The sequence below is a fragment of the Ranitomeya variabilis genome, chromosome 4 (assembly GCF_051348905.1).
Source record: "Ranitomeya variabilis isolate aRanVar5 chromosome 4, aRanVar5.hap1, whole genome shotgun sequence".
NCBI lineage: Eukaryota > Metazoa > Chordata > Amphibia > Anura > Dendrobatidae > Ranitomeya > Ranitomeya variabilis.
The window spans coordinates 516,043,271-516,062,325 of record NC_135235.1 but is presented as its reverse complement, the minus strand read 5'-3'; the positions used below and the strand labels follow the sequence as shown (position 1 = coordinate 516,062,325).

The 19,055-nt window shown below is 41.7% G+C and overlaps 1 protein-coding gene across 5 annotated transcripts in view; it reads right to left on the bottom strand.

The window, feature by feature from the left end:
• The window catches only part of LOC143765461 (zinc finger protein 385C-like), a 528,254-nt gene that overhangs the window by 28,756 nt on the left and 480,443 nt on the right, over nucleotides 1–19,055 (bottom strand). For all 5 annotated transcript variants that reach the window (XM_077252151.1, XM_077252149.1, XM_077252150.1 and 2 more), the window contains one exon: nucleotides 7,974–8,127. In XM_077252151.1, coding sequence (XP_077108266.1) covers nucleotides 7,974–8,127 — 154 coding nt within the window. The remainder of the gene's footprint in view (nucleotides 1–7,973; nucleotides 8,128–19,055) is intronic.

Here is a 19,055-nt window from a genome sequence, read left to right as displayed (position 1 = left end):
CCTCCTGTTGCTTCATGGCTCCCCAGCATCACGCTCCTGCGCAGGCGCAATTATCTTCCCTGTTGAGGGCAGAGCAAAGTACTGCAGTGCGCAGGTGCTGGGCCTCTCTGACCTTTCCCGGCGCCTGCGCACTGCAGTACTTTACTCTGCCCTCAACAGGGCAGAGAAGTACGCCTGTGCCGGATTGCCGATGCCGGGGAGCGATGAAGAAGCCAGACAGCACCGGACCACCCCCCCGGATGAGTATAATCTAACTTATTTTTCTTCACTTGCAGGTCGGACCGGGGGCTTATCTACAGCATTATAGAATGCTGTAGATAAGCCCTGAAAGGCAGTGGCCACTACTTATAGCGGCAAAATCTGCTGACAGGTTCCCTTTAAACGATTGGCCTGAAGCACTGAGCAGCGGAACTTAGTTTGAATAGTCATTCTGTGCTGACTGAGTCCCTTTAATCCCCCAATAAAGAACTCTTAATACCTTATAGGGGTATATCCTGCTGTCAGGGTCCCTTTAATTTTCCATATAATGTACTGAAAATAAATTCTTTGCTTGGTGGAATGGTGAAACAAATTACAATTTTGCCACTGTAGCAAGGATTTTATTTTTCCAGCTTTCACTGTGCAGTAATAATGACATGGCAATTTTATTCTGCAGGTCAGTAATATTATATAGTGTTCTAATACATACATTTTTTTAATATAAAACGTAAAAAAGGTCAGAATCTAATGTTTATTTTTGTTAGTATTTAGGAAATATATAGAGTGTAAATAGATGGTTAGATGGTGATGGTAAATGTTTCTAAACAATTTTTTTTGACTGAAGGGCTTGGGTCTGCAATCATTTAATTACTGATACAGTATTAAGCAATCCTTCTTTTATATATATATATATATATATATATATATATATATATATATATATATATATATATATATATATATATCCTTCTTGTTAGCGCTATATAAAAATAAATATTATTATTATTATATAGAGTGAGAGAGGGACTTTCCTATGAGTGATCACTTAGATGCTGCAGTCACTTAAAGGGAACCTGTCACCTGAATTTGGCGGGACAGGTTTGCAGTCATATGGGCGGGGTTTTCGGGTCTTTAATGGGAGTTTCCACTTTCTGAACAGTGCATCCCAAACACTTGCAGTCATGCAAAATAACACGACCAGATAGTAGTCGCCCTCCTGTGCTCCAGTGCCAGCTCTCCATCGCTCCTCCCATCTATACAGAGACTGGAGAGATGGCGCCGAACCTGGAAAAGGTGAGGATCTGCTCTTTTTTATATTTCACAAGTATAAAATCATTTGATGACCATTTTTCTTACATTATTAGACCCCTTTAACTCAGTAACCCCGGAGTTTTTTCATTTTAGTTTTTCACTCCCCTTCTTTCCAGAGCCATCAATATGGCCATGTGAGGGCTTATTTTTTGCGGGACGAGTTGTACTTTTGAACGCTACCATTAGTCTTACCATGTCGTGTAACAGAAAACAGGAAAAAAATTCCGAGTGCAATGAAACTGCAAAAAAAGTGCAATCCCACACTGGTTTTTTGTTTGGCTTTTTTTGCTAGGTTCACTAAATGCTAAAACGGACCTGCCATTATGATCAGGTCCAGGTCATTACAAGTTCATAGACACCAAACATGTATAGGTTCTCTTTTATCTAAGTAGTAAAAAAAATTCCAAACTTTGGTAAAAAAAAATAATAATTCCGCAATTTTCCGATACCGGTAGCGTCTCCATTTTTCATGATCTGGGGTTGGGTGTGGGCTTATTTTTTGCGTGTTGTGCTGGCATTTCTAATGATACCACTTTTGTGCAGATATGTTCTCTTGATTGCCTATTATTGCATTTAATGCAATGTCGCGGCGACCAAAAAAACGTATTTTTGGCGTTTTGATTTTTTCCTTGCTATGCCGTTTAGCGATCAGGTTAATCCTTTTTTTATTGATAGATCGGGCGATTCTGAATGCAGCGATACCAAATATATGTAGGTTTGATTTTTTTTTTGTTTTATTTTGATTGGGGAGAAAGAAGGATGATTTGAGCTTTTATTTTTTTAATTTTTTTAATATTTTTAAACACATTTTTTTTACATTTTGGCATGCTTCAATAGCCTCCATGGGAGGCTAGAAGCATCCACTACTCGATTGCCTCTGCTACATAGAGGTGATGCACAGATCCATCATCAACAACCATAGAGGTCTTAAGGAAACCTCTGGTTGTGATGGCCGGGGTCAGCGGTGCGCGTACATCCGGCCATGTGGCTGGAAGCGCTTGTTAAATGCCTCTGTCAGAGTTTGACAGCGGCATTTAACTAGTTAATGGGCGTGGGCGGATCGCGATTCTGCTCACGCCCATTGTGTGCAAATGTCAGCTATTGAAAACAGGTCACTAGGTCACTGATCTGTACTATGAAATGCTACATGTGAAAAAAAAGACCTCAGATCTCCACTCTGCTGGAGTGCCTGGCACATAAAAGCCCTGGAGGAGGAGTTCTCTACGTGGCGTGGTGTGACTTATACTTGTCTGTTTCCCCAAAAATGATTTGTGATGTTGCTAAACGTCAGAAGACTTGAGAATTCGGTTAGCACTGCTCTTCTTTAGTGATGAGCGAATATACTCGTTACTCGAGACTCGAGCATGCTGGGGGGTCCTCCGAGTATTTTTTAGGGCTCGGAGATTTAGTTTTCATCGCCGCAGCTGAATGATTTACATCTGTTAGCCAGCATAAGTACATGTGGGGATTCCCTAGCAACCAGGCAATCCCCACATGTACTTATGCTGGCTAACAGATGTAAATCATTCAGCTGCGGCAAGAAAAACTAAATCTCCGAGCACTAAAAAATACTCGGAGGATCCTCGAGCGTGCTTGGGAAATCTCGAGTAATGAGTATATTCACTCATCACTACTCTTCTTTAATTTTAAAGATTTGCTGACAGATGATTTATTTCAATAAAGGATCAGCGTAGAGGAAGTACAGTGGGGCAAAAAAGTATTTAGTCAGTCAGCAATAGTGCAAGTTCCACCACTTAAAAAGATGAGAGGCGTCTGTAATTTACATCATAGGTAGACCTCAACTATGGGAGACAAACTGAGAAATAAAAATCCAGAAAATCACATTGTCTGTTTTTTTATCATTTTATTTGCATATTATGGTGGAAAATAAGTATTTGGTCAGAAACAAAATTTCAAGATTTCTGGCTCTCACAGACCTGTAACTTCTTCTTTAAGAGTCTCCTCTTTCCTCCACTCATTACCTGTAGTAATGGCACCTGTTTAAACTTGTTATCAGTATAAAAAGACACCTGTGCACACCCTCAAACAGTCTGACTCCAAACTCCACTATGGTGAAGACCAAAGAGCTGTCAAAGGACACCAGAAACAAAATTGTAGCCCTGCACCAGGCTGGGAAGACTGAATCTGCAATAGCCAACCAGCTTGGAGTGAAGAAATCAACAGTGGGAGCAATAATTAGAAAATGGAAGACATACAAGACCACTGATAATCTCCCTCGATCTGGGGCTCCACGCAAAATCCCACCCCGTGGGGTCAGAATGATCACAAGAACGGTGAGCAAAAATCCCAGAACCACGCGGGGGGACCTAGTGAATGAACTGCAGAGAGCTGGGACCAATGTAACAAGGCCTACCATAAGTAACACACTACGCCACCATGGACTCAGATCCTGCAGTGCCAGACGTGTCCCACTGCTTAAGCCAGTACATGTCCGGGCCCGTCTGAAGTTTGCTAGAGAGCATTTGGATGCTCCAGAGGAGTTTTGGGAGAATGTCCTATGGTCTGATGAAACCAAACTGGAACTGTTTGGTAGAAACACAACTTGTCATGTTTGGAGGAAAAAGAATACTGAGTTGCATCCATCAAACACCATACCTACTGTAAAGCATGGTGGTGGAAACATCATGCTTTGGGGCTGTTTCTCTGCAAAGGGGCCAGGACGACTGATCCGGGTACATGAAAGAATGAATGGGGCCATGTATCGTGAGATTTTGAGTGCAAACCTCCTTCCATCAGCAAGGGCATTGAAGATGAAACGTGGCTGGGTCTTTCAACATGACAATGATCCAAAGCACACCGCCAGGGCAACGAAGGAGTGGCTTCGTAAGAAGCATTTCAAGGTCCTGGAGTGGCCTAGCCAGTCTCCAGATCTCAACCCTATAGAAAACCTTTGGAGGGAGTTGAAAGTCCGTGTTGCCAAGCGAAAAGCCAAAAACATCACTGCTCTAGAGGAGATCTGCATGGAGGAATGGGCCAACATACCAACATCAGTGTGTGGCAACCTTGTGAAGACTTACAGAAAACCTTTGACCTCTGTCATTGCCAACAAAGGATATATTACAAAGTATTGAGATGAAATTTTGTTTCTGACCAAATACTTATTTTCCACCATAATATGCAAATAAAATGATAAAAAAACAGACAATGTGATTTTCTGGATTTTTTTTTTCTCAGTTTGTCTCCCATAGTTGAGGTCTACCTATGATGTAAATTACAGACGCCTCTCATCTTTTTAAGTGGTGGAACTTGCACTATTGCTGACTGACAAAATACTTTTTTGCCCCACTGTAAGTAATGTTTGCTTGTTTTAAAGATTTTGCTACAGGAATTAGTAGTATGGCTGTATAGGTCCCAGTACTACAATAAAATAGATCCATTTTTGCAGTACTCTTATAGGCCAATGCTGAGAAATCAAGTCTTGAAGCCCAATAAAAATTAGGCTACAAGTGCACTGGGGCATATCCATACACGCTATATACATAAGTACGCCTCCAATGCACTTCCAGACTAAAATGCATGTGACGTAAAATCTTGATTTCTCAGTACTGGCACATTGGAGAACATCAAAAAATATTTTGTTTTTTATTGTTGTCTTCGGTCCTATAAAGCCATACAACTAGTTTCAGCAGTAAAATAATCATGACAGATTCCCTGTAAGGAAAACCTAACAGCACATTTTATGCCTATAAATCACCATCATAGTTTTATATCTGACAGCAATAGGCTTCTAAATATGCCCCTTTCTAAACTATTCCATTTTAGCATAAAGTTTAAAATGATTGTTTTAAACCAAAGTTATAAAGTAGTGCGTGTGTATGTTATTGAGTCCGATGGGTGGTTGTAGTCTCATGGGGAGTCATTCATGAATTGTTTGGAAACCCACAGAATGGATCAGGTCAACAAAGCCAGTGCTAGCAGAATCTAGCACACGTAAATCCAGGTATACCTGGCTCTGCTTCATCTGACTGTGCCTGATGCCATTGGAGCTCGCTGGTAATCTTGTATCCTGTCCTGTGGAGCATTAAGCATGAAGGATGCTTGACTCTTTACCAGACTGGTTGAAAATTGTTGAAATTGTATGCTAATGAGCTACAAGTGCAGCACGTGGGACATTGCAGCTCTCCTGACTCTAATAATAATAATTTTATTTATATAGCGCCAACATATTCCACAGCACTTTACATTATAGCTATCTACCTATTTACCAACCACCAAGTGCCTCCGTTCTCTCACTTACAGGTACGTCATATATTTCAGTGACCTTCTTTCCCTACTAAGATCTCTTGCCAGTTCTCTCAGTTCCCTGGGAGGAGCATGCGCTGTAAGATCCTCATGACATCAGAAAACCTAATGTATCAATCTGCTTCTCCAAGCACTGGTGAGGGTTCTCAGTAAGAAAAGCAGGTCACCAAGTCAAGAGTATATCTGAACACATGTTTCATGCCACCTAATTTTTTGAATGTAGATTTATATACAATGCCTTGAAAAATAATTCATACCCCCATAAACTTTTCCACATTTTACACCTACAAATGTAAATGTATTTTATCTGATTTATCAACACAAAGTAGAAAGTATTTCTGAAGTGTAAAGGAAATGATACATGGTTTTCTGAAAATTGTATTTTGCATTTGGTTTCAGCCCTCTGTAGTCTGATACCACTAAATAAAATCCTGAGTGACCAATTGCCTGCAGAAGTCACATAATTGATCAATTGAATCCACCTGTGTGTAATCTATTCTCAGCATGGCACAACAGCAAACCTACCAAGACATGGCCATCTAGCTAAATTGACATCCGAAGCAAGGAGAACACTAATTGGAGAAGCAGTCAAGTGGCCCATGGTCATTCTGGAGGACCTGCAGGGATCCACAGCTCAAGTGTGAGAATCTGTCCACAGGACAACTATCGTACACTCCCAAATCTAGCCTTTATGGAAGAGTGGCAAAAAGAAAGCCATTTTTGAAAGCAAGTTGTAAGAAATTCCTGTTTCTAGTTTGCAAAAAGCCATGTAGGAGATAAAGCTTGCATGCATGTACAGTAAACTAATAGATCACAGACTGCACATGAGTCAACAGTGTGATGCAGCAGCAAAAAAAGCAAACACAGTTCTAGGATGTATAAAGAGAAGCGTAGAGTCTAGATCACGTGAAGTAATTATTCCCCTCTACTCTTTCTTGGCAGGCGTCATCTGGAATACTGTGTCCAGTTCTGGGCACCACATTTTAAAAAAGACATTGAAAAACTGGAGCAAGTTCAGAGAAGATCTACCAGGATGGAGAGCGGACTGCAACGTACATCCTACAAGGAAAGGTTAAAGGATCTGCGAATGGTTAGCTTGCAAAAAAGAAGGCTAAGAGGAGACTTAATAGCTGTCTACAAATATCTGAAGGGATGTCACAGTGTAGAGGGATCATTCTTATTCTCATTTGCACATGGAAACACGAGAAGCAATGGAATGAAACTGAAAAGGAGAAGACACCGATTAGATATTAGAAAAAAAACTGACAGTGAGGGTGATCAATGAGTAGAACAGGCTGCCACGAGAAGTGGTGAGCTCTCTGTCAATGGAAGTCTTCAAACAGAGGCTGGACAGATATCTTTCTGAGATGTTTTAGTGAATCCTGCATTGAGCAGGGGGATGGACACAATGACCCATGACATTCTTTCCATTTCTAACATTCTATGATTTATGTGGAAAGTGTTCTGGTCAGATGAGACTAAATGAGAACTTTTTGGGCTGAATGCAAAACACCATGTGTGGCGGAAAACAAACACTGCACATCACCCAAAAAAACACCAACACCACTGTCAAATATAGTGGTCACAGCATGATGTTGTGGGGATGCTTTTCTTCAGCAGGGACAGGGAAGCTGGTCAAAGTTGATGGGAAAATGGATGCAGCTAAATATATGGAAATGCAGGAGGATAGCCTGTTGTTGGCTGTAAAAACTTGAGACTGTGACGAAGGTTAATCTTCCAGCAGGACAATAACCCTAAATTTCCTTCCAGAGTTACAATGGATGGTTTAGATCTAAGCATATTCATGTGTGTGAATGGCCCACTAAAGTTCCAGACCTAAATCCCATTGATAATCTGTGGCAAGACTTGAAAATTACTGTTCACAGACACCTCCATCCAATGTCACTGAGCTAGAGCTAGATTGCAAAGAAAAATATACAAAAATATCAGACTACAGATGTGCAATGGTGGTAGAGACATAGGACTTGGAGCACTAACTGCAACGAAATGTGGTCATACAAAGTATTGATTTCGTGGGCTGAATACAAATAAATGTCATCATTTTCAGATTTCTATTTTTCAAATATTTAGAAAACCATGTATCATTTCCTTTACGCTTCACAAATACTTTAAACTTTTGTGTTGGTATATCACATAAAATCAAATAAAATACATTTAAGTTTGCTGGTGTAACATGAAAAAAATGTGGACAGGTTCACGGAGTATGAATATTTTTTCAAGGCACTGTAAATGACAGCAATCAGAAAGCACATTCAAAGTGGGGTAAGGAGAATTAGAGGGGGTAACTCATTTATTCATCTGCAGTCTGCACTGATGGCAATCATATTTTAGAATTATTCATCATCAAAAAACATAAATGCAAAAGAAGGGATGTGGATGAGCAAAAAAGAAAATCTTACTTTCATTGAGATGATCTGTGTTTCTTTTGCTGTCCACCGGAGGCAGTGCCGTCCTTTCTCGGCTACCGTGCTGCTTCTGCTTGTGCCTTGCATTCTCTAAGGCTCTGAGCTTCCTTGCATGTTTGTGACCCTTGTAATGAGCTTCAGCTTGGTTCTGCGAGGCAGAAGATCAGAGAGACATGGTGATTACTGACTGCCGCTTGAATTATCCTCTTCAGAACTTCTGCTTAGTAGGAACATTTCACAGTGTTCTCTTTGATACAGTAAAGTATTTTTAGAAATAATAAACCTAGCTTCAGAGGAATCGCCATTTCAATATTAGGTAACCAGTGTGTGAACCTCTAATAAATTCATTAAATTACAACATGTGAACAGATGATATTGATGACATCTTCCATTTATGGAAAGAAAGGTCTGAGGAATCTTTTTACCTATGTTCAAGTTGTTAATTTATGTGTTCATATGATTACATAGATTTATTATTCAGGAGAAAAGTGGTTTCTCATTATCTTTGGTAGTAGGTTCTAGACTCAGGGATCATCAAAGCCTAACTGGTCTACTAGAGAACCAGATAATCCTCTGGTGGGCCCAAGGGTGAAATAGTAGTAAAGCCAGTTGCACAAATTAGATGGTGGTTGGTCAAACGATAGTTTGGCCGATTATTCAGCCGGCAGCCTTCTCAGTCATCTCTCCCATATACAGATGTGCTAGTTTGCCTGAGAGTTCCAGACCTGTGGTCATGATGATTGACCCATCTGCAAACATGTCTGGTGGCAGCTCATCTCCAGGAGACAGTAAGATTGGCAGTAAAAAATCACATATGCCGGATATTTTCCCCAACAATCAATTGTCTAGAGCTCCTGTACATAAGACTGTTGGCCGAACCTGTCAATATTGGCTGGTTCGGCTGACATAAGTCTAATGAGTGTGCATGTTAGATGGGTAAGGCATAAGACTGATGTGTAGCAGAGTAGCTCTCCTTCAAAAGTAAAACACGATTTACACTGAGAGATTAATCGGATCACGCTCGATTTCCTAGGAACGCTAGTCTCACGATAATCTTCCGGTGTAGACATACTGCCCAATGAACGATCAAAATACTCATTCATAGGGTAAAAAGTTTTTTAAGCTTGCTTAACAATCATCATTCATGGCAGCGCATTGTCCTGTGTAAACAGGGCTTGCGATTTCTATAAAAATGGCTGCCGATGCACACTGAAAGATCTATTAAAGATCGTTCAGTCCACATTGCTAAGTATGGTCTGCCTGTGTAAACAGGATATCAAGCAACTGTCAACTGATTCTTGTAAACAGAGCCTTACATAGATGTCTCTCTAGTGCCCCCTATTGGAGGCATGTTACATGGCTCATTCATGGGTCAAGCACTTACTCACAGGATAGGTACCTCCAATGGGTGGCACTAGATAGACAACTTTAAGAGTTTAATTGCATATGTTTTTGTTCCCAGGGAACATTGCCTAGCCTTAAAGAAGAACGCAATTGCAATTTTTTTTAGCTAAAATACTAGACATAGCCTATGGATCGAAGTGGTGCTCCCATAAGCCTTTAATAAGAAAGGAGTTGAAGGTCAGGGATTCTATAATCTGATCACTACCTCTAGCAAGAAGCGCGATGAAAAGCACAAAAAGCTATACTAAAAGTCTCGTCATATTGGACACATTCCTTAAATAGAGAGCACAATAAAAAAATGACATCTTTGAAGAAAGCTTGTGAAGCTTGTAAGGAAGCTATGAAAAGTCTATTTTTCTCCGATAATGACACAAATGGTTTGGCCAACACCATTGTGGAGTGGTATAATACATCCACAGAAAACAATAAACCTAAACGTGGTGTTTCTCAGTACAGGCAGCAGCTTCGCGAGAAACCAGTCACGGTTGTGTCCATACAGCTAACCAAGGAGATGAGTATGTCATTCATGTTGGCGCCGGCTTTATCGTAGCTACTGGTGATGAATATATATTACAATGTGACAGATATTCTTATCTGAACTGTAAGGATCCGACAGTATACGACAACCCAAAAAACAAGCAGGTGCTTCAACAAAATCCTGTTTCCTAAACCAAGATAGAGGAACCCCATGAAAATCACACACAGATGATGTACATGATCCACTACAGCAAGAACTAACTACAGGGAGGTGGGGGAATTAGAGAGAGCTGAGCATCAGGAAAATTTGTACATCCAGTCAACTGCATGGGGGGCTCCATGCCGGCTGCCGATCTATTTTGCATTCAGAGGACATTATTGTAGGGATAATGAGGTGCATACTGATGGCAAGCCTGTGAGATGCTGATAAGACTCAGCCACAATGAGAGACGGGGAGGGGGAAATTCTCAGCCTGGGCAAAGACTGACAATGCAGTAGAGAAAAGCCAGTCTGGCAGTCCTGGGCGCTGCAGCATGCCTTCTGTAACCCCTGCTTTTAACCCATGACAAGCAAAAGTTATTTTGAATACAAAAATGGAGTATGACCTTCAAATATGAACAAAGGACAAATATGTTTTACCAAATTACATATTTTAAACGATCATAAAAATTATAAAATACAATACAACTGTCTAGATGACATTTAGAAAGGTGACATCTGTCTTCTATACACAGATCTGAAAACGTTACAAGGTCCCACCATCACATCACATGACATTTGTCATCAGATCCTCTCAGTAGAGCAGCCTTAAGCTCTGAGACTCAATTACTGTATTTTTTAGCATAAAGAAAAAGATAAGGAGGTGCATTTACGAATATAATTCGTATTTGTGCCATTTTTTTCCCCCACAATTTGTGCCATAGTTTGTCCATTTTGTTTAGTTTAAATAGGCCTGGCTAAACATGACCTTCAAGAACTGCAATTTTTTATATAAAAAGAAGCAACTTTTTGCGTAATCAACTTTGGAACAAAAAATATCAATAAGTGCAAAAATAGTTTTACAGAATAAAATAATTATTGATAAATTTTGGCAACCGTTTTTAATGTACAATGTACAGTTTTAATGATTTTTTTAATATAATTTGCAAGAATGCTAAATTTTCTCCAGTACCTTGTGTACTACTAGCAACATTAATACAGAGTTGCTGATGTGACACTTGTTCAGATCATAAGGTCGAGGCAATAACTTTTTCAGCCTCGAGGTGTTGCTGAAACTAATGTTTTATCACAATATTTCAGTCATTGCTTACATCTTCATAGCTTTGCTATGGTAAGGGTCAGATGTAATAGCCAAAAGTTAGGGAGGGCAGAAGAACTGCAAAGAGGAGCAAACACGCAGTGGAAACACTTGACAATGGGTGTGAAGTTATGGGTCACATGACCGTATTTCCTCTTATCCAGGAGAATCAAGCTGATTTAGCTAATGACACTCTGCAGAGGCGTATCTACAAGGGGACAGTTGGGCCATCTACCATGGGCGCAGCTGGCGGGGGGAAGAGTTTAGGCGGGGTCATACATTATACAGGGAATATAGTAAGGGACAATTATTTATTTAGGGGCTCAGAGTAGGGCAAATATTTTAATCAGAAGCATTATAATGACACTGCCAGCTTTAAGGGCATCGTGTGGGGATGTGATGTAGAAGACCGGAGAAGATGGAAGTCTGCAGAGACAAGATGTGGATGGGAAAAGTCATCATGGAGTCTGAACAAGATGAAGACAAAAAGAAAGAGAATGACTACAGAGACAGCGTCATCTATCAGGTACCTGGATGTAAATGTTTTTTTGTGATACTGACTAATGCTCATGTTTTAATTAATGTTAGGAATATTAAAGTGGTAGTCCAAGTCAGTGATGAGTTTAGAGTCATTCTATGTAACTGCAGACTTCTGAATTCTCACAGCACGCACTGCCCGCTGTCAGGATTCTCTCGTGGTGGCGATTTGCATACATGCGGTCATGTTCCGATTAGACATGAGTGGCCTACTCAATGAAAAGAAACTGAGTGAATCTGGACACGTCAAGTCAGAATGTGACCAGAAGTATGCTTACTTGACCGTCCATTCTTGCCACTGGCAAGGTAGATGTCATGTCGGACGCTGTTCATACTAGGGCGTTCGACAGACAGCGGTAATTCCGCTTTTGTCCACTATGCGCTCAGTGGCGTCGGCTAGATTTTATCTAGCTGGTCCGGGGTTAATTTAGCTGGTGCTCGGATTGGAAGCTGGGTCACGCCCACTGCCTTTAAATTGTTCTTCTGAACATTGGGCGTCACCGATTATAGCTTCTGTCTTGTGCTTGGTTATCTCGGTCTGGAGTGGTGGTCTAGGAGAAGGAGTATAGTATCTGGTGGTGTATATTTCCCTTTGTCATATTTTCCTCCTTCCTATATTTGAATTTGTTTTGCCCTGTGCACTTATTGTGTATTCCTGTGTGACTGCATAAACTTTGCCATTCAACAAATACCCACAATAGGGTTAATAGCCCACACTATAGTAACCAAATAGATGTATACATATATATAGTAGTTATCTTAATACATCCTAAACTGCATAGACAGCATATCCTTGTTTTGCAGATAGCCAATTGTACTGCAAAATATCTGCAAACCCCATAAACGAATGTGCAGAAATAGGGGTAGATAAAGTGCTTAGTACATACACCCCAAAAGCAACATGGCTAAGAGACAAGTAGCAAGTATAAACAATAAAGAAGCCAAAAAGGGCTACTCAATTCACTAGTCTGCCAAGCAGTTTAGCATACCTAAACGAAGATAAAGCCAAATGGCAACCAAATAGCATAACCACTAGGTGGTAAACTAATATACAATTACCAAAGTGTCCAGCAGCCCCTAATACACGGTTAAATCCTGCAGCTGGACTGGCTCTAAGTGTGGGCTACACAAATACCCAACGCGTGTCGCCACCTGCTGGTGGCTTCATCAGGGGTAATGTGAACGTATACAGTCTGTTGTTTAAATATAAAAGACATAGAGGTTATTACCTAAATCAGCTGTGTCGCTGGGAGTTCCACCGCGTGGAGCTACAGGCAGCAGCCATTACAAACAGGAGCGCATGCTCCGATGTGTCGTGGGTGTCAACATGATGAGGCAGAGTTGCCAAGGTTACATGACGCTACAGGCAAGGACGCCCATTCAGGCGTGTTATGGGCGTCGGCATACTAAGGCAAAGTTGCCTAGAATACATACATAACGCTGCATCGTAAGTGTCAGCATATTCAACATAAAGTTGCCAAGGTTACAAAATGCTACTACTCAGGCGCCTGTGCACATGAAACGGTACGCAATCTCGTCTCATTTTTACTGATATAAGGGAGCTTAATGCTGACTCTCATCCATTACAAACAGGAGCGCATGCTCCAACGTGTCGTGGGCGTCAACATGATGAGGCAGAGTTGCCAAGGATACATGACGCTACAGGCAGGGGCGCCTATTCAGGCGTGTTATGGGCGTCGGCATATTGGGGCAGAGTTGCCAAGAATACATACATAACGCTGCATAGTAGATGTCAGCATATTCAACATAAAGTTGCCAAGGTTACAAGACGCTACTACTCAGGCGCCTGCGCACATGAAACGGTACGCAATCCCGTCTCATTTTTACTGGTATAAGAGAGCTTAATGCTGACTCTCATCCATTACAAACAGGAGCGCATGCTCCGACGTGTCGTGGGCGTCAACATGATGAAGCAGAGTTGCCAAGGTTACATGACGCTACAAGAAAGAACGCCTATTCAGGCGTGTTATACATGTCGGTATACATAAATAACGCTGCAAACTAGAGCGCATGCTCCAGCGTATCGTAGATGTCAGCATATTCAACATAAAGTTGCCAAGGTTACATGACGCTACTACTCAGGCGCCTACACACATGGAACGGTACACAGTCCCGTCTCATTTTTACTGATGATATATAAGAGAGCTTAGTACTGACTCTCCAAGCTTAGAGGCTGTTCACACACAGCCTGCACTGGCAAACAACAACCTAAACCATGCAGTGCTCCAATAGAGCGCCGGTAGCAGAGCAAGGTTTATTAAATTAGTAACTCCCACACCAATAGCTGACTTAGCAACAAAAAACAATCTATATTATGCGCATGCGCAGTGCTATAATAAACGCTGGTAGCCAAACATGATTTCTGACGTTTTAATGACCCAGATCAAGAAATGCTCAGCAAGGACAATGCCTAGCTAGGCAAAACGTGCAAAGATCATGAACAATATGAGCCATATAATAGCACACTATAGCCATGTTCCCTAAAGCGTCATTTTAGTACAGGAAAAGGGGTGGACTAAAGCCTATAACAGACACGTCTTATACCTGAATAAACAAGATTATACCAGTACCTCCCAAATATAAGGCGGCGAGCACCCAAAACTGCAGCAGTGATGTAAAACCAAACCAATAAGACAAAGTATAGAAAAAACCTAGGCATGTATATAATTATTTGTATTGTTTTTTTGTGTAAAGAATAGGTATTAATTAAAGAAATACAATTGGCCAAATGGACCAGACCCACAAATTATCAGAATAGCCAGTTGGCACTCTACAGCCATACAAAAAGGTAAAGTATTTGTTAGTAAGGCAGCCCCTAACAAGAAAACCATTATATAGTAACCAGGATCCTAATAGAAGGTTATGCTGTCTATACAGGAACAAGAGCACTAATCATACACACATACAATAAACTATCATTATATAAAATACAATAATATTTATGCATACATATAAGACCCAAAGTCCAAATAACAAATCAAACAGGTAAGAATAAGTTCCAAACAAGACAAAATTTACCAAACAATAAAGGAGTTAGATGACAAGCCAATATAGGCTAGAGAGTGGAGTAGTCTATTTGTAAAAACCGGTAAATAAAAGGTCCTCGTTGAGGCCAAAAGGGGTGAGACAATTCAAATTGAAGATCCATCTAGACTCTCGTCTCAGGAGCTCCGAAGAGATGTCCCCACCCCTGATATTAGATAAAACTTCCTCAAGTCCCAATATCCTGGTACCCTTCCACTGGGAGTTGTGTTCGGCCAGATAGTGTGAAGCCACTGATGTAATATTCTTCCCCTTTGTCTTGTCTTTTTTGGCTGTTGTAATATTTGAAAAGTGCTGCTGAATGCATTTTCTTAGTTCCTGAGTTGTTTGGCCCACGTAGATTTTGAGACAAGGGCAAATCAAAGCGTAGATCAAATTGCGTGATTTGCAATTAAAGTAGGACTTAGTAGGAATCTGTAAAGATAAAGAGGACAAAATAGATACATCGCCAAGGACAAACGGACAGATGTTACAAGTCCCACATGGGAATGTGCCATTGAGTCTAGTTCCCCTATTAAGTCTTCTAGTAGGGCGCTGGAAGTGACTATGGCTCAGGCGGTCTCTAAGATTCCTAGCCCTTCTAGCTATCAAACTGGGCTGGGTGGCAATGTGGGGATTCAGCCTAGATTCGCTTAATAGAATGCCCCAATACTTAGACAAAATCTGTCTCACGTCTTGCCACTGATTGTTATAGGATGTAATAATCCCAAGCGGCTTTTCAGTAGCTTTAGTCCTAGGCTGTAAAAGGCCCATCCTGCTACTATCTCTGGCTGCCCCAAAGGCCCGTGATATTACCTTATGCGGGTAGCCTCTCTCACGGAATCGCGAGGTAAGATCCCGGGAATGCTCCAGAAAGTCCCCCTGCCGAGTGCAGTTCCTTCTCACTCTATAAAACTGGCCTTTAGGGATTCCTCTCTTTAGATGGTTGGGATGGAAACTGGTGAAATGTAAAAGGCTATTGGACGCCGTAGGTTTTCTAAACAGCGAAGTCACAATCCTGTTGCCATTTACAGATAGTTCCAGGTCCAAGAATTCAATCTTTGTTTGTGAGTATTGCGAGGTCAATCTGATGTTCCATGGATTGTCATTTAATGCCTCGACAAATCCTTGACATTCCTCCAGGGTGCCTGTCCAGAGAAATACAACATCATCAATGTAGCGTTGCCATTTGATAACATGTTTCAAGTAGCCCTCTAGACAGTACACCCTGGTGGCCTCCCACCACCCCAAAAACAGGTTGGCGTACGCAGGGGCACACCTAGCCCCCATGGCTGTACCTCTCACCTGTTTATAGAAGACACGATCGAAGATGAAAAAGTTCTTGTCCAATATGAACAATAATAGGTCCAACAAAAACGAATCGTGTCCTCTATCCCCGGTGGTGTTCTGGTCCAAAAAGAAAGATACAGCTTGAATACCCAATTCATGGCTTATGCAAGTGTAGAGTGACTCCACATCCAGAGTCACGAGCCAAGTGTCCGGGGGAACTTCAAAGTCTTGAAGCTGAGAAATAAGACAAGTAGAGTCTCTCACATATGACTTTAGGGTTAGCACGAGCGGCTGAAGAAAAAAATCGACATATATGCATGGCCGCTCCAATAGTCCCCCTATCCCCGACACAATTGGCCTACCTGGGGGAACATCCAGTGACTTGTGCACTTTTGGGAGCATATAGAAGGTCGGGGTCTTTGGATGGCGATTATACAGAAATTCTCTCTCGCGTTTGGTAATGATATTATGTGCAAATGCAGTGTCCAACAAATGATTCAGTTTTCTTTGAAACACTCCTGTAGGATCGGAAGGAAGAACCTGGTAACAATCAGTATTGTGTAATTGACGACTAGCCTCCTGTATATAGAGATCCACTGGCCAAATAACCAGGTTACCCCCCTTATCCGCCTCCCGAATTACAAAATCCCTATTGGACCCAAGTCTGGTTATGATGAGGTGTTCCTCCTTACCCAAGTTATTACCTCTGTTAGGGTCAAGTTTAAGTTGATGAATTTCCCTGCAGACAGCATCAAAAAAACACTGTACTGCAGGGCAGAGCGAGAATGGAGGGGTAGCCTGTGAGGGAAGTCTTCCCGTAAATTGAGGGATCTATTGGATTTACTTGATGAAGGGGAAGATGGTCGCCCTAGACGAAAATTTACGGGAAGACTTCCCTCACAGGCTACCCCTCCATTCTCGCTCTGCCCTGCAGTACAGTGTTTTTTTGATGCTGTCTGCAGGGAAATTCATCAACTTAAACTTGACCCTAACAGAGGTAATAACTTGGGTAAGGAGGAACACCTCATCATAACCAGACTTGGGTCCAATAGGGATTTTGTAATTCGGGAGGCGGATAAGGGGGGTAACCTGGTTATTTGGCCAGTGGATCTCTATATACAGGAGGCTAGTCGTCAATTACACAATACTGATTGTTACCAGGTTCTTCCTTCTGATCCTACAGGAGTGTTTCAAAGAAAACTGAATCATTTGTTGGACACTGCATTTGCACATAATATCATTACCAAACGCGAGAGAGAATTTCTGTATAATCGCCATCCAAAGACCCCGACCTTCTATATGCTCCCAAAAGTGCACAAGTCACTGGATGTTCCCCCAGGTAGGCCAATTGTGTCGGGGATAGGGGGACTATTGGAGCGGCCATGCATATATGTTGATTTTTTTCTTCAGCCGCTCGTGCTAACCCTAAAGTCATATGTGAGAGACTCTACTTGTCTTATTTCTCAGCTTCAAGACTTTGATGTTCCCCCGGACACTTGGCTCGTGACTCTGGATGTGGAGTCACTCTACACTTGCATAAGCCATGAATTGGGTATTCAAGCTGTATCTTTCTTTTTGGACCAGAACACCACCGGGGATAGAGGACATGATTCGTTTTTGTTGGACCTATTATTGTTCATATTGGACAAGAACTTTTTCATCTTCGATCGTGTCTTCTATAAACAGGTGAGAGGTACAGCCATGGGGGCTAGGTGTGCCCCTGCGTACGCCAACCTGTTTTTGGGGTGGTGGGAGGCCACCAGGGTGTACTGTCTAGAGGGCTACTTGAAACATGTTATCAAATGGCAACGCTACATTGATGATGTTGTATTTCTCTGGACAGGCACCCTGGAGGAATGTCAAGGATTTGTCGAGGCATTAAATGACAATCCATGGAACATCAGATTGACCTCGCAATACTCACAAACAAAGATTGAATTCTTGGACCTGGAACTATCTGTAAATGGCAACAGGATTGTGACTTCGCTGTTTAGAAAACCTACGGCGTCCAATAGCCTTTTACATTTCACCAGTTTCCATCCCAACCATCTAAAGAGAGGAATCCCTAAAGGCCAGTTTTATAGAGTGAGAAGGAACTGCACTCGGCAGGGGGACTTTCTGGAGCATTCCCGGGATCTTACCTCGCGATTCCGTGAGAGAGGCTACCCGCATAAGGTAATATCACGGGCCTTTGGGGCAGCCAGAGATAGTAGCAGGATGGGCCTTTTACAGCCTAGGACTAAAGCTACTGAAAAGCCGCTTGGGATTATTACATCCTATAACAATCAGTGGCAAGACGTGAGACAGATTTTGTCTAAGTATTGGGGCATTCTATTAAGCGAATCTAGGCTGAATCCCCACATTGCCACCCAGCCCAGTTTGATAGCTAGAAGGGCTAGGAATCTTAGAGACCGCCTGAGCCATAGTCACTTCCAGCGCCCTACTAGAAGACTTAATAGGGGAACTAGACTCAATGGCACATTCCCATGTGGGACTTGTAACATCTGTCCGTTTGTCCTTGGCGATGTATCTATTTTGTCCTCTTTATCTTTACAGATTCCTACTAAGTCCTACTTTAATTGCAAATCACGCAATTTGATCTACGCTTTGATTTGCCCTTGTCTCAAAATCTACGTGGGCCAAACAACTCAGGAACTAAGAAAATGCATTCAGCAGCACTTTTCAAATATTACAACAGCCAAAAAAGACAAGACAAAGGGGAAGAATATTACATCAGTGGCTTCACACTATCTGGCCGAACACAACTCCCAGTGGAAGGGTACCAGGATATTGGGACTTGAGGAAGTTTTATCTAATATCAGGGGTGGGGACATCTCTTCGGAGCTCCTGAGACGAGAGTCTAGATGGATCTTCAATTTGAATTGTCTCACCCCTTTTGGCCTCAACGAGGACCTTTTATTTACCGGTTTTTACAAATAGACTACTCCACTCTCTAGCCTATATTGGCTTGTCATCTAACTCCTTTATTGTTTGGTAAATTTTGTCTTGTTTGGAACTTATTCTTACCT